Below are 25631 nucleotides of genomic sequence, written 5' to 3'. Positions count from 1 at the left end.
CACTGGCTTATCCTTTTCGCATCGAATCCGGTTGAGTATGAGAAGAAGCTTCCTTTATTTCCCCCCTTTGTTTCCTTTGTTGTTTGTTTCCCCCGAAACTATAAGCGAAAGCTTTAACTCTAATAGAGTCAATTTTCAAGAACAATGCGGCTTTGCTATGGGAAAAGAGAGTTTCTACCACGTTTCTACTCTTTGGAGGTAGGTTTCCCGCATCCGGGGGCGTATCCTTTCATGATTTTACCGAAGGGCAGACAACTCGAGGGTGGACAAAGAGCATCAAGATCATATCTTTGTCGATAATGACATGGCGAATACAATGTTGTTTCCAAATCTCTTCCGAAACCTCAACAGCTCTCAATTCAGCTTTCTAAATTCTCTCTACTGCCAGTCATTAAGATGCCTCCTCCGCCAGATAGACGAAAACTGACCCATGTGGAACGCGTGGCCCATGCTCAGGAAGAATGGCGTCAATGGTTGAGTTTAAGGAAATTGAGACTTAAGTTTGTTTCTGAAGAAACCGTCGATGAAGGCGGCTTTGATGTTTATGAGTTTGGAGAAAATTATTTCGCGAAAGAAGCAAAGTTGGAAAGACTTTTACTGCTTTCTGAAAATACTCCACATCGAAGGCAGATACGAAGTTACGTAGAATCGAGCAACAAAGCAGCCGACTTGTTTACCGACAAAGGCTTGCTTCGCAAAGAGGGTGGTTCAAAAGATACTTTAGGGCTTTTGGGAATGCTAGCCGCTGCAAATGTTGGTGACGAGTACATAGACAGCTTTGTCGAAGATCTGACGGCTTATGGGAGTGCATGGCTGTACAGCGAAGAGTTTGAAGGCCATAAGGCGGATTGGCCTCCATGGGTAACAGGACAGGACGATGATTCGTTGAAGCTTCAAAGATTCCATAATATGGTGCATGCTCTTGCGAGTGACAGAAACGCGCCATCACCCTGGAAACATCTCAATGCAATGTTTCGCCTCAACGGCTACTTGATGAGAATTTTAAGATTCGTCGATGAGCGAAATGCTCACTTGGGAGGGCGACCAGCGTTACCCGATGGATCAAACATAGCGGATCCGGCGATAAAGGCAGCATGGGTACTACATAGGGCATGGATAAGATTGCTTCATCATCGATCGTTAAGTTTGGGAGCGCAGGCTCGTGGAATAGATGCACTAAAAAATATCCTCATTATTGGTAGAGCACAACTAGAGCAGGAGACACGTTCCGTTCCTGTCGAGAGTAGAAAGATTTATGAATCGCTTTTAGAGTTTGTAACTACACTACAGACTCTGACCACGTTCTTACAAGCACTCGCAAATGAATTTAGCCAAGACTCTATTCCCAAACCAGGCTCCCGAGAACCCTATGTTATATCGGATTTTAACATAGATTCCGATCGTGTAAGTGCGGCATGGGCTCAGGTATGTATCGTGGCAATTATCAATTGAAGATGAATGAAACTGACAGGAATTGAATAGATCACCCACCCTTCAAAACCTGATCCACAAGGGAGAACTATTAATCCATTTGGACCTATGCTCCTCTGGTCACAATTACTTGATCGTGCTGCCGACTTCGAAGCTAAGAACAATAGGTACTATGTCGAAGATCATTTGTACGACAATCGTGTCATTGCAGAAGATGAACACTGGGAGATTACAAAACTTATATCCCAAGCTAACTACGATCCCGATTTCGTGAAAGATCGTATTCCCGATGTTGCACAAGCAAGGGAGGTTAGAGCATTGACGAAGAAAGTATCACAAGTCAATACGCATCGGCGCAATTACCTACTTTTAAGAGACTGGTCCAAGAAAAGACCTTGGTAAGTTACACAATAGCCTTTTAGTTCATCTACCAAGACAATTGCTAACATCTATAGGAAACAACTGTACTTTGTATTCGATACCGTTACAACCGATACCTGGCGTGGACTTATTGATGACTTTTACAACACTATGGAACTACTTAAAGTGTTACCCGAGACACCTGGGAAGGAGCAAGATGCATTGGACTACAGAGCAAGTATAGAAGCAGATCCAGAATCTGAACCAAATCTGTTTGGCAATGTTTTCTCCATACACCCTCTTCCAAGCCATGACCCCTGTAAGTACGCTGGTTCTTACTTTGGTAATTGCGTATATTGCCTCGAAGACTACGCACCCAGAGAGTTGTGGGTGCAATTTTTCTGCAATCATATGGTGCATTACGATTGTGGTCGCGACTATGTAAGTACTCTCAACAACTTGATCATCTCTAAGTAGAATGGATAGACATTAACCTTGCGCTTTTTTAGTGGGATAACCCTGGAAATCCCGACTTCAGGTGTCCTCTTTGTAGGCATACACAGTCGTGGGAACTCCACAAAGTTGCAGGAATTGTTCCCGAGGCTGTAGACTTATGGGATAACGTAGATCTCGTGGATGCCGCAGAAGTATCTAGACATCCTATTGTCCAAATGGAGGGTACTCCGGCGGATGTTGAGGGATTCAAAGAGCTTTACTGGGAGAGTGAGGCCGCGCATCTGGCTGAAAGTGAGTCGGTAAGTCTTGACTTTGAAGATCTGATGCATCAGTGACAGCAGCTAAATTATTGGCAATAGTGGGAGTTTCGTAATTATCATGGTGAGAGGGCTAGAGAGCTTCACCACGAGATGGCACAAATGAGGAATGCAAGAAGAAGACGTGTTCTGGCTGCAAGAAATGAAAGACTCGAGATAGAGAAAGAGTTTCCTACATTGGCAGAAGATTAGTTAGGCTCTATGATCTCTACCTTCTTATCCTGGCCCTATACTTACTCGACGGAGCCAAATTTGGTAGCAGGGAGTATGCGACCGTCTTTTTCTCTTTGATTAGAGCGGTCGATACATCGCCAGCAACTCAGCCGGCTTTTCGTACTAGTATCTTTCATCCGAAGAACCTTTTTCGTTATGCATCTAATTAGTCAACCGTGTATCTGGAACGATATTTTGGAATGTAATTTCGTAGGAATATACTCGAGTGATTCTGCAAGTTGTCATCTTTGTATCACTGTATAATGTAACTCTTTACATTCACATTTACGTGGCGAAAAACTCTACCATGTCAAAAAGCTTGTCGTGTCTAAAATTTGAGATTCTCTACAAGATTCTTCATTTCCGCAAGTACAATGTTGAGATCAAACCCGACTCAAACTATTCACTTGACAAGGATGACAGAAGATAAAGATTATACCCAAAACAAAAGTCTTGCTTGCATCATAACCGGTAGCGTGATTATGGTATTTTCAAGAAATTGAGTTTGAACTTGTTTGGATGCTTACACTATGTTGACAAAATGAGCGTACGTTCTTGCTATGCGAGTGAATATAACACTGTTACTTCCCAAATGAATTTTATAATTTCAAAGTAAAAACCTTTCCACGCCAAATTTTTCATCTTGACATAGTGCTTATCACTGCTTATCCGATTCCGAACCAACTAATTTACTAACTTCAAGTTCATCCTATTCAACATCAGTACTACTCCAACCATATTTCCTCAACAAATCATGTTTCAGCCACATCTTCAAAGGATCAAACTTACCTCGAAATCCCCGGGCCAAATTAAGCCTCTTACTCCCCAACTTTCCCACCCCTGATCCTTCTTCATATCTCCTCTTATGAACTCTCTATACTCCGGTGCCCCCGGCCTGACCACATTATCCGCTACAACCACGGCTCCCCTTTTCAGCACACCCGATGCCTCCACAACTTTAAAGTCCTGCTCATACAAATCCTCCACATGGTCTAGGAACAAAAAATCGACTTTCGTGATTTTCTTCTCTTTGACTAGATTGGTAATCGAGGAAGCGGCTGTGCCTTCAACAACCTCGATAATGTGATCGAGTCCTGCTATTTGAGCGATTTGGCGAGCAATAGCTGCAAAGGCAGGATCGAGTTCGAGGGAATAAATCTTTAGCCCCGTATCACCTGTCATATCGTGATTAATCTAGTCGTTTTAAAAACGAGCATGAGTCACAAGTTTAAGAAAAAGCTAAACAAACCTCCATGCACCTTCACCATCGCATCCGCAAAAAGCACAGCACTATACCCCAAATATCCGCCTAGTTCCAACAGCATTTTCGGTTTCTCCCGCATAACGAGATCTCGCAAAATATCAGCTTTGTTCGGACCAACACTGATGAGGAAGTCTTCGCGCAGGGAAAATTCATCGATAGTGGAGAGGACGTCTAAGGGATTGGTGGGACTGTGAGATAAGATGTAAGCGAGGAGTTGAGCTTCACGGCCGTCATGGGACTGATGGTTATTAGTGAGAATTCATGCGTAGAAAAAGAAATTGAAGGTGAGAATGGGATAAGGAAAAACAGTGGAGGAAAATACTTCAACTCCGGACTCCATTGCTTTGCCAAGGGTAGGCCATTTTTTGAAGAATTCTGCGTCGTTTTCCATTGTACTTTTGTAGGTGTTTCTGACAGTGAAATGTGAAATGATTATTAATGCAATTATCCGTAGCTAGTATTGTGTTATATGACGTGAGAATAGTGATCCGAGGTACTTAGCACTATGATGCCCCAAAAAAGTCCAAATAATAAACTTAAAGCAAAGGAAAAACTAGAGAAGACGGAAACAAAGCAGACTATATATACATAATCTCAATCTGATCACCCCACTCTCAGGTCCAGCTGCAACAGTATCTCGTATCTTCCATTCTCAAGCGCTATCTCATACTGGCTAAACCCGCACACACACCCCCATCACAAATCATTTTCTTGTAATTTGCAGTTCCGACGTGCCATTAAAAGGCTAGTGCTTATCTATCCATGTAATCGCATTTTCTCATAATAAAAAGAAAACCAAGTTCTCACCGCCGAAAAAAAGCATCGAGTAATTACATCGAAGAATCTACCAAAAACACTTGCGAAAATAAGCTCAAAAGAATGTCAATATGTGATTGTGCGATATGAAAAAATGTTAGAAAATTAAATGAAGGAAGTAAGAGTATTTTGACAACAGGAATAAGGTGAATCAATAGATGAATTGAGTTTTTCTTCTTCAGAAATTGTCGAGGAAGATGGTCGGTAATAAAAGGGGTTCGCTTGTACAGAAGTGGAATGCGAAAACTTTTTCCACCTCAATTCGCAGAACTTTCAGTTGAATCCGGCCCAATGGTCAGCTGTGACAACATATTGAATATCGCGAATAATATCCATATATTGAATGCTCACGACTCCAAAAAAGGATGGTGCTCTTCATTCACTATGTTATGATGAAAGTGGCCGTCGAATGATCGATGGTTCAGGCTTCAGCAAGGTAACCTTTTTCTTGCATCAAGTCCCAATGACACTAAAATCATTCCAACCAAAAACAGCAGGTGCTATCTCTCATAACGATCAAAAGTGTAAGTGGGATCGGTACTTATTAGGGAACATGGACGTGGTGACTCGAATATTCAATGCAGTAGTTTGTTTTGGATTGAAATTAACAATCGTTGACACAAAATAATTGTTCACATTTTTGCTATTTATTGTATGTTCATCTATTCTATTATACATTCAGTTGACTAAAAGATGCGTAAGAAACTTCTCAACTTACTCCATAATTTTGTTACAAAGATTTATTGGGGTTTATTGTTCTCGTCTGATCATTTTCTCTCACCATTTTTGTTCAGTGAACTTTTCCAGTCCAGTAACATCATTACCACGTGCAACATCGCCTGCCACGACTTTGGCAGCCTTGATGCAATCATTTACCCCCACGCCAGTATATGAATTTCCAGCCACTGCCAGTTTTCCCTTGTATGCGCTTAACAACTCATAATGCGCTTGTTTCAGTCTCTGCTCATGGCCCACAGTATATTGAGGAATACAATCTTTCTGCAAAGATGCATGTACCATTTCTGGTTCTTGATCGATCTTCAGGTGTCGTTTGAGAACGGCTTTTGCCATAGCAGCACCCTCTTCCTCACTAGGATATGTTTCGAAGTCGTTCCACCAATGGCCACCTAGCATAACGGTGAGTTTGGTCCCTGGAACAGTATCTTGACCAACTGTTGCGTCTGAATCAAAAATTACACCAAGAGCAAATTCTGGATTCTGGTCAAAAGGAATGGATCGTGGGATTAGGTATCCAAAGCCGCGCTCCGGAATGAGATCTTCTTCCCGGTAGAAGAGATTAACAACCATGACCGTCACAGCCTCTGTTTTCGCAAGTGAAGGGAGTAAAGAATCATTTGAAGAGGTAGTTAGTGTAGAGAGAGTGCGGCCTGACAAGGTAGAAATAACGTAAGAATGGTTGGTGGATGATTCGCCAGCCTGAGTTGTGTAGATCTAGGTACTTCAGCTATTAGTCAGAGATATGAAGTGAATAGATCCATACCTTGATGCCTTCACTTTGACCATCGTACTCGATTTTCTTTACGTCCTCGCCCAGCTTGATTTTTACATTAGGATTATTCCTTAGAGAGGAGTCCAGTGCTTCAGATAGTGTACCAATCCCTCTGCGAAAAGTATAGACACTTGTTTCTTTGACAATTGCCCTCTCGTTGTCCGTAAATGAACTCTTCTCCTTTTCCTCTAAATCTGCATCTTCAGCTGTCGCATTCTTGAATTTTGCTATTTGAGATATTCCTGCACTGATACTTCCAAATGCCCCCTCCATTGCCCACTGGGTGGGCATTATACTTTTTGCACTCAGTTTGTAGATATCACCAGCATAGATACCATGAAATACGGCTGACACTAGATTGTCTGGAATGTCTGTTCCTCCTGTTCGCCTGGCCAGAAATGATCCTACAGATTCATCATCCAATTCTGTTGGTCTTCGTGGCCTCTTATATTCGAAAAGCAACCTGTACATTCCTTTGAAAACTGGTTCTGTCAACATTTTCCAGGCAATGGCGTAAACCCCTTGGCTGGGCTCGGGCATGCAAACAAGCCGATCGGGATAATAGATAAAGCGATTCAAGGCAGCGGCAGACATTTTGTTGGTTTTAATCACCTGGTCAGACAGACCAAGGTCTCTGATCTAGAATCGCGAATTAGAATACTTCAAAGCAAATAGCTAGAAAGCAGATCCTACCAAGTTTAGAGCAACAAATCCCGCAGGCGTGTTCGGTCTTAAAGTCCTCGGCCCTTGTTCAAACACAACTTCACCATCTCCCACGTCAATATATTTTGTCCGTAGCCACCCCCCCAGCCTCTGACTACTCTCATACAGCGTAACTTTCAGATGTGGTGCCATCTGGGTGAGATAGTATGCTGTTGCTAGACCCGTAATTCCACCGCCAAGAACTGCGACACTGGGTTCCTTCCATTCTTCTGAGCTACCATTTTTTGATATAACTTCCGCAGACTTCCTGGTTGGAGTATCGGAGGGAACATGGCTACTATAGTATTTCAACAGAGACTTTGATCGTTCGCGAATGTGTAATTGTGGGCGTGCTTGGTAGCTACATGCTCTAGTACAAGACCCCAGAATGTTTCGCCGACGTAGACGTACGATTTGACATTGAGGACTATTATAGCATCGCATCAGAGGAGCCAACAAAGGAGACTCGGGCAGACGCATCCTCGGGATAATTATTTGTCAATGCTGTGTAGTAACAGCATGAAATTACCAGTGATATTTGGATGAATCGTCGCGGAGTTGTTTTGCTTAGTACGGTGCTGTACGTTAAAAGCTTAGGTATTATTTACTTACCCCTCCCCCCACAAAGCGCTATGCTTCGGTATCAATTTATGTACACGGCAGAAAACATAGGTAGGTGGAAGTTTTAATAATACATATTAATAAATTGTATAACAAGTATTTCATGATATAAGCAATCTCCTCATAGTTTTGAATCTATTGAATGCCTTCTATTCTGAATAACGAATCAATATGCTCATCTAACTGGATACTCAAAGACTGCTTTTCTTTTGTTTCTGTAGAATGCGAATCAGTTGTGGTAAGCTTTAGAAGAGTTCAACGATAAGTGTAAAGTCATAAATTCATAGATTCACATCAAAAGCAAGAGAAGAGATGTGAGAGCTTTCTGTTTGGCTAAGCCCCAAAGTCTTTTTGCTTTGGGGTGCCGAGGATGCAACAATCCATTCTACCTAGAGATGCTTTGGCTGTGACCAGCTATTCATTATGAGAGCCCAACCAAGATATATCCCGAGAATCCAGTCACGATCCTCTTGTCCATAAAACGCCAGATCATAATCTCCTCCCCACGCATCCCTATGCATGTTGTACATTTTTCTTAAACTAAACATTCTCTCCATAGCTCATGTAAGTATTCAATCCATCTATTCGGCAATCTCTGCATCGCCACTTCCTCCTGCTCCCGTGCCTGCTGATGCTCCTCCTCCAGGTAGAATCAGCTCCTCATTCCCATCCTCGTCCACGAACTTCCGCTCACTGACATGCTCCTTTGATCCATCTGCCACCCATACTTTATCATCGAATTTTCCTCTCTTCTGGCCCTCTTCATGCTTGAATGCACATGTCGGATTTAAGCAAGGGTTGAATTTGCACATGGTTTTGACGTGTGTGAACTTGCAGTCTGGTGTTGTACAATCGGCGCCATTTCGACATAATGGCATTGTTGGATGTCGGAAGGGGCAGTTGGTATTCTTACAATTTGGGAAATATATGCAATCTTGAGTGGTTTGATGTGCAATCTTCTGGGCTGGGGATGGGTGTCGCCCAACGCATTTTCGATTTTTGCAGGCTGCACCAAAGGTACAAACATCTGCAACGTCAATAGCCGTTCCTGGAGGAGCTGCAGGAGATTGATGTGCGAATTTGCAGTCTTTATTCGTGCAAGACAAGTTAAATCTGCATGTAGTGTCTGGAGAAAGACTATCAATCTTGTCATTAGAATTCATCTCAACATCCATCGAGTTGTCATTTTGAGATTGTGGTTGCTGCTCGTGGCGCTTCTGGAAGTTGTTGTTTTGGGATCGACTGGGATGTTGCATTCGCTCATGTAAAGGTCTGCCTTGTCCCGGGAATCCTGAGCCAATGCCGTTAACCCCTCGTTGCATCATTTGTTGCTGTTGTGGAGTGAACATTTGTGCCATCAATCTCGATTGCTGCTCAAGCATAGCATATAGTTCGAGTTGTTGTTGTGGAGACATGCCCATAATATTTTGCGCTGCACCATGTTGCGTCGGCATGCTCCCCATGCCGCCATGCCCACGCCCGTTTTGCGTGCGAGCAGTACCTCGGATATTTACGGGTCCCCTTGGCCCTGTTGGGGGTCCTCGCGCATGTGTATTTATTCGTTCATTCCCCGATTGTGGTCGTACTCGATGGAGAGCGGCATCATGCGTGCGATCCATTGCCTTCGTCAGATGATTCAGCATACGTTTATCCCGCGGACGACTAATACCACCACTTCCATTTCGCATTGATTTGGGGCCTGTTGGTCTGTAATATGTTAGTTTTTGGTCTCGAGAAAGAATGTTTCTGATTTTGAAGATAATTAAGGGACTGATTGCATACACATTTATATCGCCTGCCTCTGAAGCATCATTCATATCCGCATCTTGCGATACATTTGAATCTCCAAATTGACCCTGCTCGGTCTCTGCGCCAGTCTCTGGATATCCTCCACCGCTAATCTGTGAATTCAATAATCCAACCTGGTTGAACAACCACTGTGAAAAATCTCTTGCTCCGGGATCATCATCACCAAGGTTTAAAAGATCGCCTGATAATTCCGCGGCGATTTGTTCCTGCGTCTTTCCATTCACCAGCATGAGGATAATATATTCCGAAAGCGCAGAATCATCAGCGCCACCTGTACTCCATCCTACTTCTACAAGCTTTGGTTGAATGGAAGCATTGAGCGCATGAGCCAGAGGCGAATCTAAGACGACTTCGACCGACATTTTAAAATTTCGTTGATCTCTTTGTTTATCAAAAGTCAGGCTTTCAAGTACTTGAGCTGCGGTAGCTCTTGACTGAAATAAGGGTGACGGTGAACTGTGGTAATCTATTCACCAGTGACAATCTTGTTAAAAGTCGCAACAAATGGGGACTTGTTTTTGGTGATGGTTCGAATGTTGTAATGTTTGTTCGGTGGTTGTGATTAGTTCAAAAAAAACGATGGTAGGTGTTTGATAGAATAAAGATCTTGAAAGACCAAGAAGCTTAAAGAGCCCTGGCGACATATTTGCCTTAGGATGACATATCATTTTGAGCCGCAAAAGGCTAGTCACGATCACGTGTTATATGTGGCTTATGAAGTGGCTCATGTCTACTGATAACCTCCAGCTGGAACCTCCAGTTTGGAAGCCAAAAAAACTAAACCCCTCAGAATTCAGGTTGATTATTATTTAGAGTGGCTCAGTGGTTCCCGGTCTCTACGTAGGAGAAAAAACAGGCCGGAATTGACCACTATGTAATGGTACGTGCACCCTCACCAAAACAACGCGTAGTGAGCATTGGTCAAATCCGGCCTGTTTTTTCTCCTACGTAGAGCCGGTCTCGTCGCGTGAACCCCGCCACTCTTCCCAGCCACTTGGATGAGTCCATATGGATATTATTTCTCGAAGGATTCATCGACCATCACCATTTTTGACTAGAATTGTTGGTCGGTCAGTCATGCCATGCAGTCTGGTAACAACGCACCACCCACCATGCATCACTTACCATATTATACAACGCGCTTCATACATTGCATCCGTTGAGTCAGTCAAATGGGAATTTTGGACTCAAGAAGCCTTAGCCTTCATCAGCTCTTTGGTCGCATGTATCAACTCCTCAGAAATACCTTCAGGGCGCTAGCTCAGGTACTCGACCCTCCCCTTTGAACGCGGGGAACGGCCACTTGCACATCGACCGAGCGAGCCGACTTAATAGATAACTTAAAATCGAGCTCATACAGCTATCTACCGGTGTCTATCAGCTCATCCGATAATGGCGATCTGAGCCACCAAGATACAGAACCAATACTTCGTATATACATCCAGATGTTGGTATTACGGCACTGCAAACCAACAGCACACTAAGAGTCTAGGACACACAAACATCATCATCTTACGCCTATGCTGTTGGAATATGAAACAGCCTTGGATTTTATATATGTTGTGTCATGTCCAACAAATCTCACAGCCTCCAAGTGCTGACATGTTATTTCATATTTCCCATGATCGACTCCATCCTTTCACATATCCAGATACCATTTTTAAACCATCGCTTCCATCGAGCCTTGTGAACGCCGCAGTGCCGCACCAAAGAAATTGACGGCAATTCAAGAGAACCAGGAACCAGGGGATATCAAAGCCAGCTACCCACTTTTAGTATTCTTGGGTCGTTTATGACTGAGTGCCAGGTATAGTGTACATTCTCTTTGTGTCCCTACGAGCTTCTGAGTTCTGAGTAAGCAAATTTGACTTTGTCCCTTCCCCCGATGCACATCACAATCTCAATATCATGAGATTCGTAACCTTGAAATTCTCAACCCCCAACCTAGATCCATCCTCAAATCCATTGCTACCCAGACACATCCATTTTGGTGTCCACCCGTTTCCCAGCATATCCAAGCATATCCAAGCATATCCACTCACACCCACCCCATCCATATCAATTCTCCCTCCTCGCGCAGATGCATCAATCCGACAATCCGACCTACAGGGCGACGTGATCAGATAACGAATCAATCGGGCATCCTATTAGCTTAAACTGCTACTCTTCTACTACTACCTACAGTCAGTCAAAGGTACTTCATCACGTCGTACTTTTTCTCACCGGCTTCTGGAGGCGCTTGTCGTAACGTTACGGCAGCTGGATTGGTAGTCTCGCATAGACTTCTCCGCACCAAGTGACAATTATTACTACAACAGGACAACCAGTTGGAACATCGGATTTGGCTACCTGCATATTCATTTATCGTCATATCCAAGCCCTGGGAAAAATTAATTTGATTGCTTTCTAACTCTATTCTGGGATTTGCGCAGTCCAATCACTGGGTTCATATTCCTGCGGCACTCCTGAATCCTGGTGAATTTACCACAGCCAATACTGCAAAGCATTCGTGAATCCTGAGCCACACGGCTGTGAATCAATTAAGTAATTGGCCATACCATACCATACTCTTGTTCATGAAGCTATATAGTCTACATATCCCCATCTGTTTATTTCATTCCCACTTCTTTCGTTACATCTAATTTACACATACAAATACTACATTGGCACTTCTCATAATGCGTTCTTCTACCTTTTTAATATCTGCTTTGGTCTCCTCTGCGTTGGCTATTTGGCCTCAGCCTGTTTCGTATACAAATGGTACCGGTGTTTTGTGGTTGGATAAGAACGTTAAGGTTACTTATGATGGCGGCGCTGTACGATCATTCCCTCCCATTTTTTATGTTGATATGAATACTGAGAAATTGCTCGCTGTACAGTCTACAGGATATTCTAGTAGTGGAACTGGAAATATAACAAGCAGCAAGACGATCGTTTCTAAGGCCGTAACTCGAGCTATGAACAAGATCTTCTATCAAGGTTTGACACCATGGAAATTATATCCACGAAACACCCTGTCCCTAGTTGAGCCATCGGCCACCTCAACCAAGACCTACATCAGCGAAATTCTCATCACCCAGACCGGACAAGATAACTCCTCCACATTCAAGCCTACAGATGGTCAGGTTGACGAGTCATACAACCTCACAATCACTACTGATGGAAAGGCCTCCATCAGCGCCCCATCATCTATTGGCATCCTTCATGCACTGACCACGTTCACACAACTCTTCTATACTCATTCTGTTGCTAAAGCTGGTGTCTACACCAAATTAGCTCCCGTGACAATTTACGATGCACCAAAGTTTGCACACCGCGGACTTAACATGGATGTATCCCGGAATTGGTATCCTGTTGAGGATATCAAGAAAACAATGTTAGCAATGCATTATACTAAATGTAGTGTTATTCATTTACACATCACCGATGCTCAGTCGTGGCCTTTGGATATTCCAGCACTTCCTGAATTGTCAAAGTTGGGTGCTTATGCGACCGGATTGTCCTATACCCCTGCAGACCTCAAGGAAATTCAAGAGTATGGCGTTGAGCTTGGTATCGAGGTTATCTTGGAGATTGATATGCCTGGTCACACAAGCTCCATTGGTTATTCTCACCCTGAGCTCATGGCAGCCTTGTTCGCCGAACCTTGGGATACCTACTGTGCTGAACCTCCTTGTGGATCATTGAGACTTAATGATTCAGCCGTACCAGCATTCCTTGAGAAATTGTTTGATGATCTTCTTCCCAGAGTCTCTCCATACTCATCGTACTTTCACACTGGCGGAGATGAAGTTAATGTTAATGCCTATTTATTGGATCCCACTGTTCAATCAAATGATACCGCCGTTCTTCAACCGTTAATCCAAGCATTCGTGGACAGAAACCACAAACAAGTTAGAGCTGCTGGACTTACCCCAATGGTCTGGGAAGAAATGATCACAACATGGAACCTCACCTTAGGATCTGATGTTCTTGTTCAATCATGGCTCAGTGATGCCTCTGTCGCTCAAATTGTCGCGGCTGGACATAAAGCTATTGCTGGCAATTATAACTTCTGGGTAAGCATTTTACAATGTATCCGCATAAATTAATTCACGTACTGACAAACTTTTAGTATCTCGATTGTGGCAAAGGACAGTGGCTCAATTTCGAGCCAGGTGCATCCTCTGAGAAGTACTTCCCCTACAATGATTATTGTTCGCCTACCAAGAGTTGGCGCTTAGTCTACTCCTACGATCCTCTCGCCGGAGTACCCGAAAACTCAACTCATTTGGTCGTTGGCGGAGAATTTCACATTTGGTCTGAGCAAACCGATCCAATCAACCTTGACGATATGGTATGGCCAAGAGGAGCTGCCGCCGCAGAAGTATTGTGGTCAGGAGCCAAGGACCCAGTCACTGGACAGAACAGAAGTCAAATCGAAGCAGGCAGCAGATTGCCAGAATTCAATGAACACTTGAGAACTTTGGGAATCAGATCGGGACCTGTACAAATGATTTACTGTACACAACTCAACTCGACAACATGCGCATTGTAGGTTGGGAAATTGGGATAGTTACTATGAAGCTATGGATATCGGCGGAATCGCATTTGGGAAAGGAGTTCCTTGGGGGCATCGGATATAATATTACATTTATATCTCTACTTAGACTTACTTTCCACGTGTACATAGATTAGATCTTAAGAGGGATTTACACAACGATGAAGATTTGACCAATGACTTGTCTATTTGCCTGTCCCAATGAGTATGTGAACTCTCGAGAGTGTAGGTACCTATGTAGATTTCGGATCAACTGTAAATTGACAATCGACCAGGTTGCCTGAACATAAAAATACCTTGTGCATCTACCTGGTATCTGGTATGTAGTGAGCGAGTAGTGTTTACAGTACGCGAAGTCCATCATGCATTTCTTCATTTTTTATAGAATTGATGCTCCCACCAGCTCCTACTGACCCCAACTGACTTATTGACCTACCTACTTACCAGGCTCGAGCCAGGTATGTGTTAGACAGAATTTCTATCCATAATGCGTAATCATCTGCGATGGATTCCTCATCATCATAAATGTGGAAACGGCAGCCGGAGTCAAACCTTACCCCGGATTTGTCCACAGATCTTGTTTCTTTTACATGTGGAGCCTCGGTCCTCCTCGCAAACCATCAATGTTTCCCTTCCTTCTCCTCTGAAACACCCCCGATGTGCACAACACACATGTATGTTCGTATGTTCGTAAAATTATCCAAGGAAATCCTCAAGCCATCATTTCCAATTCGAGCAAAGGTAAAGATCACAAGGGGCTCCCTCTTGCCATTCCTCGAGAAAACCCCACCTTACTGTACAAACGGAACTTGAAGATTGCGACAAGGCCTAATAATTCATCCGATTCTCAAAGGTATAACAAAGACGACAATCTGTGCAAATATGACAAGTACAATTGAAAACAACGCCTGGTTTCAGACTTGGTTATATAAGTCTTCTATCTCTTAGTTCTGGATGTTACTCATTCATTTATTTCTTCATAGATTCATCATTTCTCATTCCCATATATATGAGCGAGCACATTGATATATAGAGCAAAACACATCCTGCATCATGTTGGAAAGCATATCAATAAAGTCTCTCATCTTACCATTTGTAGTGATTTTTGTCTTGTTTAAAGTCACACAATTTGTTCAGAGAGAGCTTAAGATTCGATCACTGGGTGGTCATGCCAGAAGAGCGAAAACATGGATTCCATTCGGTACAAATCAAGACTACAATTGCTTTTGCAAAGAAGCTTGCTAATGATCTTCAGATCTCGACCTCGTTGCGCGTTCGGTCAACTATGGCATGCATGACAAGAATCTCGAAGCTTGGATGGCATTCTTCTCCGGTTACAAAGACATACGTTATACAGTAGAGGCAAATCCAGGAGGACAGCGTACGCTATTCACTGCGGAACCAGAAAATATTAAAGCTATACTCGCGACTCAATTCACAGACTACGGCAAAGGGGAACCATTTCACAATGATTGGAAAGATTTCCTTGGTGACAGCATCTTCACGACAGATCTTGACCAATGGCATGATTCTCGTCAATTGATTCGTCCACAATTTATCAAGGATCGAGTCAGTGATTTGGATACTTTCGAGAGACATATTCAAATTTTAATCCGGAAGGTCAAAGAAGAAGGCAGAAAATGGGATGGCACTCAGGGTCGGGAGATTGATATTAGTGATTTGTTCTTCAGATATACTCTAGATGCTGCGACAGACTTTCTGCTAGGACGCAGTGTGGAAAGTTTAGAGAAACCAGGAGAATTTGCAGATGCTTTCGCAGAGGTTCAGCGGGTACAGAGTATTATCGCGAGAGCTGGGTATGCATTCCTGTCTTCATTTTTTAAAACGATCGCTAATATTGTTCTCAGACCTTTGAATGGATTAGTTCCAAGAAAATCATTCTACAAAGGTCTCAAGGTTATCAATGAATTTGTTACCCCCTTCATTGAAGATACGCTTCGACTTTCTCCCGAGGAACTAGCAACCAGAACGAAAACAGAGGAAGGGTATACATTTCTCCATGCATTAGCTTCCTACACCCGTGATAGAAATGTACTTCGAGATCAACTCGTAGCAGTCTTACTTGCCGGTCGCGATACAACAGCTTCCACTCTCTCGTGGACATTTTACGAATTAGCTCGTCACCCTGAAGTTTTCAGGAAATTGCGCGAGGAAATCATCTCGAAAGTTGGTCTAGAGACACCCCCAACTTATCAACATTTGAAAGATATGAAATATCTACAGGTACGTCCTTCATTATTCATTACAGCACAAATCTCTTACTTACAGCTGCAGAATGTTATGCACGAAACCCTTCGTCTTTACCCCGTCGTTCCTTTCAATGTCCGTCTCGCTCTCAAAGATACCACACTGCCCGTCGGTGGCGGACCAGATGGCCTCTCTCCTATGGGAATTCTCAAAGACACTCCAATCGGCTACTCCACTCTCATTATGCAACGCCGCGAAGATCTTACTCCAGACGTCATGTCCTTCAATCCTGACCGCTGGTTCACATGGCAGCCTAAACCTTGGCAATATATTCCTTTCAACGGCGGTCCTCGAATTTGTATTGGTCAACAATTTGCACTCACCGAAATGGGTTATACGATTGTTAGACTCTTGCAAAACTTTGATGGCCTTGAGGGATTTATGCATGAAATTGATGGAGGAAACCCACAATTGAAAGCGGATATTGTTTTACAGCCTGGACAGGGTGTACACGTGGGATTTTTGGAAGGGCAAAGCGGAACTGTCAAAGAAAAGGTCTAGGATGGTGAAAATGATGTCTCTGGGAATGATGATCCGGCGTTGATTGTTTACTTGGCTGCTCTGGGAGATGGCTAAAGGGAATAAATATTAACAATTGATGAAAGTGCTTATTTCAGCTCAACTCATTATGTAAATGTAAAAATAAGAAATTGGGTTCTTTTATCTGTTTTTACAATAATCTGAATTTCGATGTACTCGAGTACCAAAATGAATAGTGAGCCAAGTGTCTCGTCACAATCATTCTATCATATGCGATATTCGAGCTTAATTATTCCATTACATATAAGCATCCTGTAGTCTCAATTTGTTTGTCGTCTTAACAGTAGTGCTGACATGTTTAACATGCCCGAATCTGCGAATCTACAACGCAATATAAGCCTATTCTTTCCCATTCACAACAACTCAAGGCTTGATTATAATATTGAAGGTCATGCGGACTGAGTATTGGAGAACAAGATGATAGGGTAAGCAGAAGTCAAATCACTGCACTTGAAGCGATGTAAAGTGAGAGTATAAATATTCGGCTGGGACGACTGTCTTTGAATTTTGGTATACTACGCGATACAACAGTGCAACGCAGCAACAAGGCGCAAAGGCTGTTGAGACACACTAGCGTGATGTAGTTGTTGGGATGATATCTTGTATGTATGGCGAGATAGAATGAGGGATGGGATGGTATCGTATACGGACTGAAATGTGAGTCTTGATGACAACGCTCTTGAATTGGCCGATGATTATTGTGTTGTCGGTTGTTTAATATTGGCAAATAGTTTTGTTGTTGTTATTTGCACGTTTTATAGGCTAGAATTCTTTTCGGTGTACTTTGTTTCGTCGTGGAAGATCGAGATAAGATGGGTGGTATGTGTTGGGCTGGAGTGGATTGGTCTATAGTATGGATCCTGAACCTGAAGGAGAACGAGAAGTTAGCTTAAGACGTGCTTGGGATGAAAGAAAATTTGTGGATTTGCTTTTATACTGTGGATGGAGGTGAGGATCGTGGGGGTGGGGGTTGGAGGGTGAGACGCGGTCTGCTAATGGGAGTTGTGAATGATGCCGATTATTTTGATTCTGATGTCATATCTGATTGATTGATTAATTGATTTTCCTGGCTGGCTGTAGTACTAGACCTGGCGAGGGAAATGCATAAGAGAGATTTATACGATCTAGACAACTTCTTCCTAGGTGTCAAGTTCGCATATCCCAACGATTATGCTGGATCCGGTGGAATACTCGACGTTCTATCTTCTCCGAGTTTCCTATTTTATTTTCGCGATGCTATGAAGAAATCGAAGTTGGGAGGTGTGTGTATTTACTACGTTTTCTGGTGAATTTTCACGATCAAGTTTACTAGAGCATCGTCATATTGAGTACTTTCTGTCGTCTATCCGCAATATGTTGTCAACAGCGATCGAGTATTGTACATAATCTCAAAGTTTCCATCAATGCCATCATTTATTAATAATCGTCATACTTTTTCGCGCCGCTGATAGTCAAGCTATTGACATCTTAATAGTATGATACTTATACATCGAGTGTATCTGCCAAAGCATTGATATATTTACATCGTTGAAACAATTTTTCTTGCTCAATCAACCTCTTCCTTTCAGCTTCCTTCACCGAGCCCATCGATCTATACTCATCTGCGCCAGACAACACTTGTTGCCATGTCCTGATATTCTCATTTTCCAGATTCTGTTTCGAGCTGTCAGAGTTATCTTCGTCGGTCAAGATAACAGGTCCTGTGCCATGTGGTCCTCCAATGACTTGAATCCTCAAGCTCTCGAGTTGTGTATCTTCCATGTCAACTTTGCCATACGATCCAGGCCATTCGGCAAATTGTTTTTGTGATAGAGATGTATTGATCGGATTCCCATTATAAGCAAAGTTGACAAGACTTCTAGCCATCATCTCTGACATCTCGTTGTCTTCTTCAGTGAGTTGACCTTCGGGGAATACGCCGTTGAATAAGTAGTTGTTGTCAGATCCGTGAGATACTTTGACATAAGGCATTCCAGCGCCTTTCCATAGCGGAGTCAAAGCACTCTGATTCAAGTCATAGAGCCTTACTCCCCTAAATGTAGGGTCCATCGTTCGTTGTGTCCATTTAACCATGTGATATCCAAAATCAATCGATGAACAGGTAAAAAGTAGATCTCTCAAGATGCGGGAAACTCGAAAATAATGAACTGAAATATCAGGATCCTCAGAATCTTTTTGTGATACGTAATTGGTCAATTCTTCTTCAAAGTCTGATGCCGGGTATAGATCAAATAGTTCTGCATATTGTTCTGTAGTCATGGCATGCGCGAATGATTTAATGGAGGTTATCATATCTTCCTCGGATTGTATGAGATGTCCAGGGCCAACACTCATGGCACCATCATCTTGAGTCCACCCAAATATCATATTAATGCCTAGACTGAGTTAGAATACGCGATGCCTTGTGATTGTTGACACAAATGATAGATAACCTACCTTTTACAAATCTACCCTCACGCATCATAGTTGAGTACCGATCAGGTAGAAAATCATCATCAACCGAAGGAATAAAGGTAAAGAGACCGGAAGGCGGATGATTTGACACGGAATACTCCATTGCAGAATCAATGAGATCTTGCATAGGAATATTGCGCAAGCATGAAAGAATCTCCGAATCCACAAGTCCTCCACAACCGACTCTATCTGCCACAACTCTAGTATGATGTTCAGTTGCATCACTGGTCATATTTAGAGAAGTGCCAGGCGGTCCAGACATAACCCATGCTTGCTGAAAGGGTACACCTTTCTGACCACCATATGCCATTATCTGAAGCGAGGTCATCGTACCACCGGCACTCAAGCCATAGGCGGTGATACGATTTGGATCACCGCCGAATTCTTGGATGTGATCTCTAATCCATTCGAACGCCGCACGTTGATCTCGCATACCAAGATTGAGAGACTTCTCGTCTTTTAATATAGGTAGTCGTGGGAATCCGAAGATACTCAGACGGGAATTCAGAGCTACAAAGATTATAGGATTTCCGTCGGCGACGGATAGTGAGATGAGTTTGTTAGGGGAGATGTGGTCATCATGGTTAGAGCCTTTGATGGCTCCTCCCTCGGCGTTGTATACAACGACTGGGAGATTGCTTTTTGAGCTTATATCTAATCCACTTGGTCGAGCAATGTGGAGGTGTAAACAATCTTCACTGATTTCTTCAACTGCAGAGAAGAAAGGCGGCATAGGATCTTTGATTTGAGGACATGCTGGACCGGGTAAAGAAGCATCTATGATGGTACCAGGAGGGGGTGTAAACGGTTTTGGAGGCGCGAAACGGTTAGGTCCGGATGTATCCGCAGCATATTTAACATTGTGGAAGTGTTCGATATTGTTTGAGATGATTCCCCGAAAGGTTACTTGAGATTCTGAGAAAATTACTTCGGGGGTGGATAAAGATTTTATCGCGGAGGCGATCGAAAGGAAGACTAAGATCAGGGACGCGGGGATGCGCCAAGTAAACTGCGATGATTGATTCATGATGATATGAAGGGAGAAAGAGTAACACTTTCGAGAGAGATATTTGGGTGAAGTGCGACATAAATGAGTGTATATTCCTCGGTAATGTGCAACTGTTGCAATCTGACATTTAACCAACAGTCTAACAACAGCTTGTCCAACATATCCACTTTCTTGCATTTGACTTCATTTTCGCTCCTCTAATACATCTTCGTTCTTCGCTTCATGAACGATAACAATATATCGTAGAAACCCGCCTTGTACTCTCCAGCCAATTTTCGTTCCGCCCTCGAGAGGTATTTAAGGACCTTTTCAAGCACAGATATTAACTATATACAAAGGACACAGCACTCCTGAGACTCTGTTAAAGTGTTTCGTCACAGTGATATAGTCTTGTAATCATCCAAGCTTTGCTCGAAAATCTTAAATCAGAGCACCGAAAATCATACCGGATGAGTAGACACCGAGGATGGAAATCTTGTCGTCATTGTGCAGTTTCGTTGCCATCAAAGAGACGTAGGTACTACTAATTTTTTTTTTTCATAATACTGCTTGATTTACGACCTTGTCGATATTGTAAATTCTAATCTTGGTCAAGTGAGCCATCTTGGAATGAATTTTCCCTTCGAACTTACTTCATGTCCATGAGCTAAAGCGGAAGTGAAGTCAACCCATATAAAAGCATTCAATTTATTTTCATATTTTGGGATTCTGACTCTGATCACAAATACGAGGCGAGAGAACAGACCCGTAAGATTCAATACAAATACCTTAATTCCTCCCACATCACACAATATAAAGAGCTCCCCAATCCACACTCCCTTCTACATAATCAAAAATCTCAAGTCAAGGTTCCCAACGCCTTCATGGCATCCCCACCAAGCCAAACCCATTCCTAATATTCAAGAAGCAGAATCATGTACAAGAAAAGGCCCAGGAAAGACTGAGAAGTTGAAATAACACTCTAAGTTAACGCTATACTTGACAGCAAGATTTAAAATTTTATCATTATCAATTCTCTCAATCGCCACTGGGCAGTGTTTGTTGTCGTGTCTAATATGGAACCTTGATTCATACTAAATACACATTGCTATTCGCGTATAGTTTCAAGACTCCAGGAGGTTGATATATTGAGACAGAACAAGTTTGCGTGCGCGGCTTTCCGCTCCTCGACCTCGGTTCAAAATTCCGCATGGACTCCCCGATTCTCTTCTATCTCTCAACTGCACCTCGCTCTTTGTTGAAGAGATAGATTAATATAGAGGAAAATAGAGAATGAGGTATAAATTACAGATTCACTCTGCGAAAGGGTCATAATTTTGAAATATAGGCTGAACTTCATGTCCAGGATCATCTTGATTCGAGAAAGCCTTAAGATACTATACAACATGCTAGTTCTTCCTGTAAATTTTCATGCCTCTAAAACTTGGGTTCAAAATCATCCCGTTATCTCGCAACAGATTGTCTAACCCGATTTAATATCAACGCCTCGCAACTATGCAATCAAAATGCACCCCCTTATTCAATGCCAAAACTGTTTCTAACAGCCACTCCGAATCTCTCAATAGCCTCTGTCATCTTTTCCTCCGATGCAGCAGCGAATGTGGCGCGGAAAAACATATCTACTGGTACAAAGCCATCTTTCTCAGCTGTGAACCAACTACCTGGACAAATGAGAACTCCTTGGTCAATGCCGGAGAGGAAAATTTCTTGCTCAATATCTCCGATTGACTTGGTTTTGGCAGCTGGGTGTTTATGCCAATCTACCGAGAGCCAGAGCTGAAATTCGTTAGTCAATTCCTATCAAATTTGGGTTCATGAAATACTTACGAACATGCCGGCAGATGGTGGGTTCCAGCTTACGATATCCTTGGGCAAGTATTTTTCACATGCGGCAAGAATGACATTTCGGCGCTTAGTGTATTCTAATCGGAGGTTGATCAACCATTGAAGGTAACCACCATGTCCCCAGCTTTCATCAAGAATTTTGTAAAGAACCATTTGGGAGATTCCACTTGGGTTTTGGTTGGAGTTCTCATTGGATCTAATAAATCTCTCGACGATTTGCTCGGAAGCAGTGATCCATCCTACTCGAGTACCAGGTGCAATTACTTTGGAGAAAGAATCCATTCGCATTACTCTTCCATCAGTATCAATGCTTAGGTAGGTTGGAATGAGAGCTTTCAAAAATTCATCATTATTAGCGGGTGGTGGGACGTCGGGAGCATCTGGTCCTGTGTATGGTTGCATTTGGAGGAAGTAGTAGGGTTCATCTTCTATGATGTATAAATCGTGCTTTTGAGCAACCTTGTAGATAGCATGCCGCCTCTCGGTACCTTGAGTTGCACCGGTAGGGTTTTGCCCGGAAGGTACAGTGTAAAGAACGAATGGCTTTCTCGCCCCCCTTGCCTGTTCATCCCAGTTGCTCAAGATTTCATCCAAGGGTTCTGGTAAAAGACCTTCTGCATCCATTTTGACACCCAAGAATTTTACACCAAGAGGAGCGGCAGTCTCGACAGCAGAAGCAAAAGTATATTCTTCAGATAACACAAAGTCGCCTCTTTCACAGAAGATGCGGAATGTCTGCTCCAAAGCTGAGGTACTTCCGACAGTGAGGGAACAGCCCCAATCTGCATAAGGTGGGTTGCAAACGATTTCGGTATGTTCTGTTACCCATCGAAGCATCTGGGCAGATCCTGAACCTTGTCCATAGTTGAGTGCGATAGATAGATCATATGCTCCCTTGCCCTCAGACACATCATATTTCCCAGCAGTTAAGATGGTTCCAGATTCTTTTGTTTGTGCCTCCGAGAAGTGAGGTACAGTAGGAACCTTGATGGATAGCTCTTCGATTGGGAAATAGTCGGGACATGGTAAACCTCCTCCGAGAGAAATCATTCCAGGGCCGAAGTATTTAGCGGCGCTTTTTAAGTTCGATGGTTTTCTCGATCTGCTCTCGAGGGAGATACGATCTGCGAGTAATTAGTCAAAGTGCATGTACGTATACAGATTGAAAGGGTGACATACGATCAAATCTTTTGGCCTTTGGTTTCCATGTTGACTGTGACTCATTAGGAAATGACCAATATCTCTGGGGCAGAATGTACCAACCGGACTTTTGAAATGATCACTGGTAGTAAAGGCTGCGACACCCGCAACGAATTTCCCAGCCTTTGCCCTTCTTGCAGAAACTCCATTGACAGTCAATGGATCAGGAAGGACGATAGCTTCAGTGTCGACTACACCCTCAACATCAATTGCAGTTGGAGGGGCCATCTTCTCTTATCTGACTTGATCTGAGTTGTAAAAGTATGTGGAGGAAAGTAAATGGAAAGGAAAGATATGCTGAAGAGGTAAAGACTGAAAGGATCTTTGAGGAATGACAGAGAAATACGGTGAGTTTATACTTGATGCGACTTCCCGTTGTTGAGTATGTAGTTTGCAAGGGTCGAGACAGTTGTTCAACGGGTGTCAAATCGAAGGGCGTAACTCTCCTTCGTAATCTTATGGAGGAAAATAACTTACAAGAAAAGGATGTGGAGACGGAGGACGGGAGACGGGAAAGTTGAGACGTAAACGAAGTGAGAAAGATAACAATGTGACTACCATTCGCATTATATGTATCATGTATACCTGAAGATCATAGAAATTATCATGTAATTATCAAGTCATCAAGTAATGGTTCCACCTTGAAAAGAGTCAGAGAGTTGCCGGTATCGTAGAGAGTTAGAGAGTTTTACTCGAGCAGAGGGGCAGAAGGGAAATGTTCAGATTGCCGGTATCGCTGGGTAGTATTTGAGGAAGGTTTAAAAGACGCTTATCGCGATAGAAGCCGTAGATAAGCGATACGACCTTTCCCTTTTTGGATTAGCCTACGCGGGTCAATTCCATATTGTGGCATCCATATCACTGATGACTGGAATGAAATAAGGGAAAGAAAGATTGGAGGCTCGGAAGGAGGAAGGAGGAAGGAGGAAGGAAGGGTAGTGATTGATTGATTGGTAATATGCACGATTCACGAAGAGAGTGAAATGTCACCGTTGCTCGTTGCATGTATTGGCTTGCGAAGATTGGCCAATAATGAAACCTTGGCTTTAGGGCTGCTGATTGATTCGTCGACCGACTGCCTGGTAAGGGAGAAAGAAGGAAGGAAAGAAGGAAGAAAGGAAGTATAAAACAGTCTTGGTGGAATCAGTACCTAATAATTTTATGTAACCCAAGTGTTTAAACATTGGGGTCAGACAGCATTGGGCAATATTGGCACATCAAGCAGTGCATCCAGCAGATATCCATTCATAACCCATGAATCCTTAGCAAAAATGGATATGGATAGAAACACAGCATGTTGACCATATCCAATAGAACATCAAGGACGGCGAATTTGATGTCACCTCTTAGAAGTATCGTCATTCCCCTTGCATATGACTACATGTAGTTAAAAAATCCTGAAAACCGTATGTACTTTCTCTCTTTCTACTGACGGAGGTCGAGCAAAGAAATAGTAAGGAGAAAAGATCAATCAATTATTAGTAGAGTGATTGTTGGTTGAAACATGTAATTAACTAATTGACTGACATGCGCAAAAAAACGCAAAAAGAAGCGATTTGTAGGGAATTGAGCCCAACGCGGGGGTCGAACCCGCAACCTTGTGATTGATCTAGAACATCTTTCAATGGATAAGAGTCACACGCTCTACCGATTGAGCTAGCCGGGCAGGCTGTTTGCTCCATTTGTTGGAAACCTTCCTTGGGTGTGACATTATATTACCTTGACACAGAAAAAACTTTTCGTGCGTCAATAGAATTACTCGCTCTCTGTAAGCGAGTCTTTCTACAATGCTTGATAGTCTATTCATAGGAGAAAAAACAGGTGGAATTTGACAATTCAAATTTTTATTGAAATCCTCTAACTTAATTGAATAAAAAATAATTTACAAATAATTTATATAAATCTAAAAAGATCAAAAGAAATATTAGACTTTTATTATTCAAATAATATTTCAAGTTTTTATTTTATATAATATTAAAGAGAAATAATTGAATTGTAAAGGATATCTTAGAAATAGTCAAATACCGCCTGTTTTTTCTCCTACGAATAGACAGTTTCGCAGCTTAATATCTTTCAATAAGTTGACAAAAGTCGAAAATATTATCAAACAAACTCTTGATACGTCCCTATTCGTTTATTAGAGCATTTGTCTTCATTTCCCGTTGATTCTTAATCAATTCAAATCGCACATTGAAACCAACAAAAGACTCCGGTCACCATTTTCGCTAGAGTGGCGGGGAGCTTTGAGATGTCTTCCTCAAACATTATTGCGCTTT

The 25631-nt window shown here is 42.7% G+C and overlaps 8 protein-coding genes across 8 annotated transcripts; 3 read left to right on the top strand and 5 right to left on the bottom strand.

Moving 5' to 3' along the window:
• Window positions 1-396: 396 nt before the first annotated feature.
• Window positions 397-2756, top strand: EAE98_004644 (uncharacterized protein; the record flags this gene model as incomplete). Its single annotated transcript, XM_038952264.1, has 5 exons — window positions 397-1425; window positions 1483-1829; window positions 1887-2232; window positions 2301-2546; window positions 2607-2756. The coding sequence occupies 5 exons, from the start codon at window positions 397-399 to the stop codon at window positions 2754-2756; spliced, it is 2118 nt and encodes a 705-aa protein (XP_038811800.1).
• Window positions 2757-3435: 679 nt separating this feature from the next.
• Window positions 3436-4432, bottom strand: EAE98_004643 (uncharacterized protein; the record flags this gene model as incomplete). The annotated part of the gene is made up of 4 exons (XM_038952263.1): window positions 3436-3486; window positions 3567-3952; window positions 4027-4279; window positions 4364-4432. 4 exons carry the CDS (start codon window positions 4430-4432, stop codon window positions 3436-3438), a joined length of 759 nt encoding a protein of 252 aa, XP_038811799.1.
• A 1202-nt stretch (window positions 4433-5634) lies between these two features.
• EAE98_004642 (uncharacterized protein) lies at window positions 5635-7549 on the bottom strand (the record flags this gene model as incomplete). The annotated part of the gene is made up of 3 exons (XM_038952262.1): window positions 5635-6309; window positions 6359-7006; window positions 7061-7549. 3 exons carry the CDS (start codon window positions 7547-7549, stop codon window positions 5635-5637), a joined length of 1812 nt encoding a protein of 603 aa, XP_038811798.1.
• Window positions 7550-8271: 722 nt separating this feature from the next.
• EAE98_004641 (uncharacterized protein) lies at window positions 8272-9861 on the bottom strand (the record flags this gene model as incomplete). Its single annotated transcript, XM_038952261.1, has 2 exons — window positions 8272-9397; window positions 9473-9861. 2 exons carry the CDS (start codon window positions 9859-9861, stop codon window positions 8272-8274), a joined length of 1515 nt encoding a protein of 504 aa, XP_038811797.1.
• A 2316-nt stretch (window positions 9862-12177) lies between these two features.
• On the top strand, window positions 12178-14036 carry EAE98_004640 (uncharacterized protein; the record flags this gene model as incomplete). The annotated part of the gene is made up of 3 exons (XM_038952260.1): window positions 12178-12315; window positions 12379-13557; window positions 13614-14036. The coding sequence occupies 3 exons, from the start codon at window positions 12178-12180 to the stop codon at window positions 14034-14036; spliced, it is 1740 nt and encodes a 579-aa protein (XP_038811796.1).
• A 1056-nt stretch (window positions 14037-15092) lies between these two features.
• EAE98_004639 (uncharacterized protein) lies at window positions 15093-16808 on the top strand (the record flags this gene model as incomplete). The annotated part of the gene is made up of 4 exons (XM_038952259.1): window positions 15093-15240; window positions 15295-15856; window positions 15908-16283; window positions 16335-16808. 4 exons carry the CDS (start codon window positions 15093-15095, stop codon window positions 16806-16808), a joined length of 1560 nt encoding a protein of 519 aa, XP_038811795.1.
• A 1521-nt stretch (window positions 16809-18329) lies between these two features.
• EAE98_004638 (uncharacterized protein) lies at window positions 18330-20328 on the bottom strand (the record flags this gene model as incomplete). The annotated part of the gene is made up of 2 exons (XM_038952258.1): window positions 18330-19222; window positions 19284-20328. 2 exons carry the CDS (start codon window positions 20326-20328, stop codon window positions 18330-18332), a joined length of 1938 nt encoding a protein of 645 aa, XP_038811794.1.
• A 1223-nt stretch (window positions 20329-21551) lies between these two features.
• On the bottom strand, window positions 21552-24231 carry EAE98_004637 (uncharacterized protein). The gene is made up of 4 exons (XM_038952257.1): window positions 23419-24231; window positions 23335-23368; window positions 22138-23279; window positions 21552-22086 (listed from the first exon to the last, which is right to left on the bottom strand). Exons 1-4 carry the CDS (start codon window positions 23581-23583, stop codon window positions 21826-21828), a joined length of 1602 nt encoding a protein of 533 aa, XP_038811793.1. The 5' UTR covers window positions 23584-24231; the 3' UTR covers window positions 21552-21825.
• Between the last annotated feature and the right edge of the window lie 1400 nt (window positions 24232-25631).

Source organism: Botrytis deweyae (assembly GCF_014898535.1).
Source record: "Botrytis deweyae strain B1 chromosome Unknown BDEW_008, whole genome shotgun sequence".
Taxonomy (NCBI): Eukaryota; Fungi; Ascomycota; class Leotiomycetes; order Helotiales; family Sclerotiniaceae; genus Botrytis; species Botrytis deweyae.
This window is presented reverse-complemented; position numbering and strand designations above follow the sequence as displayed.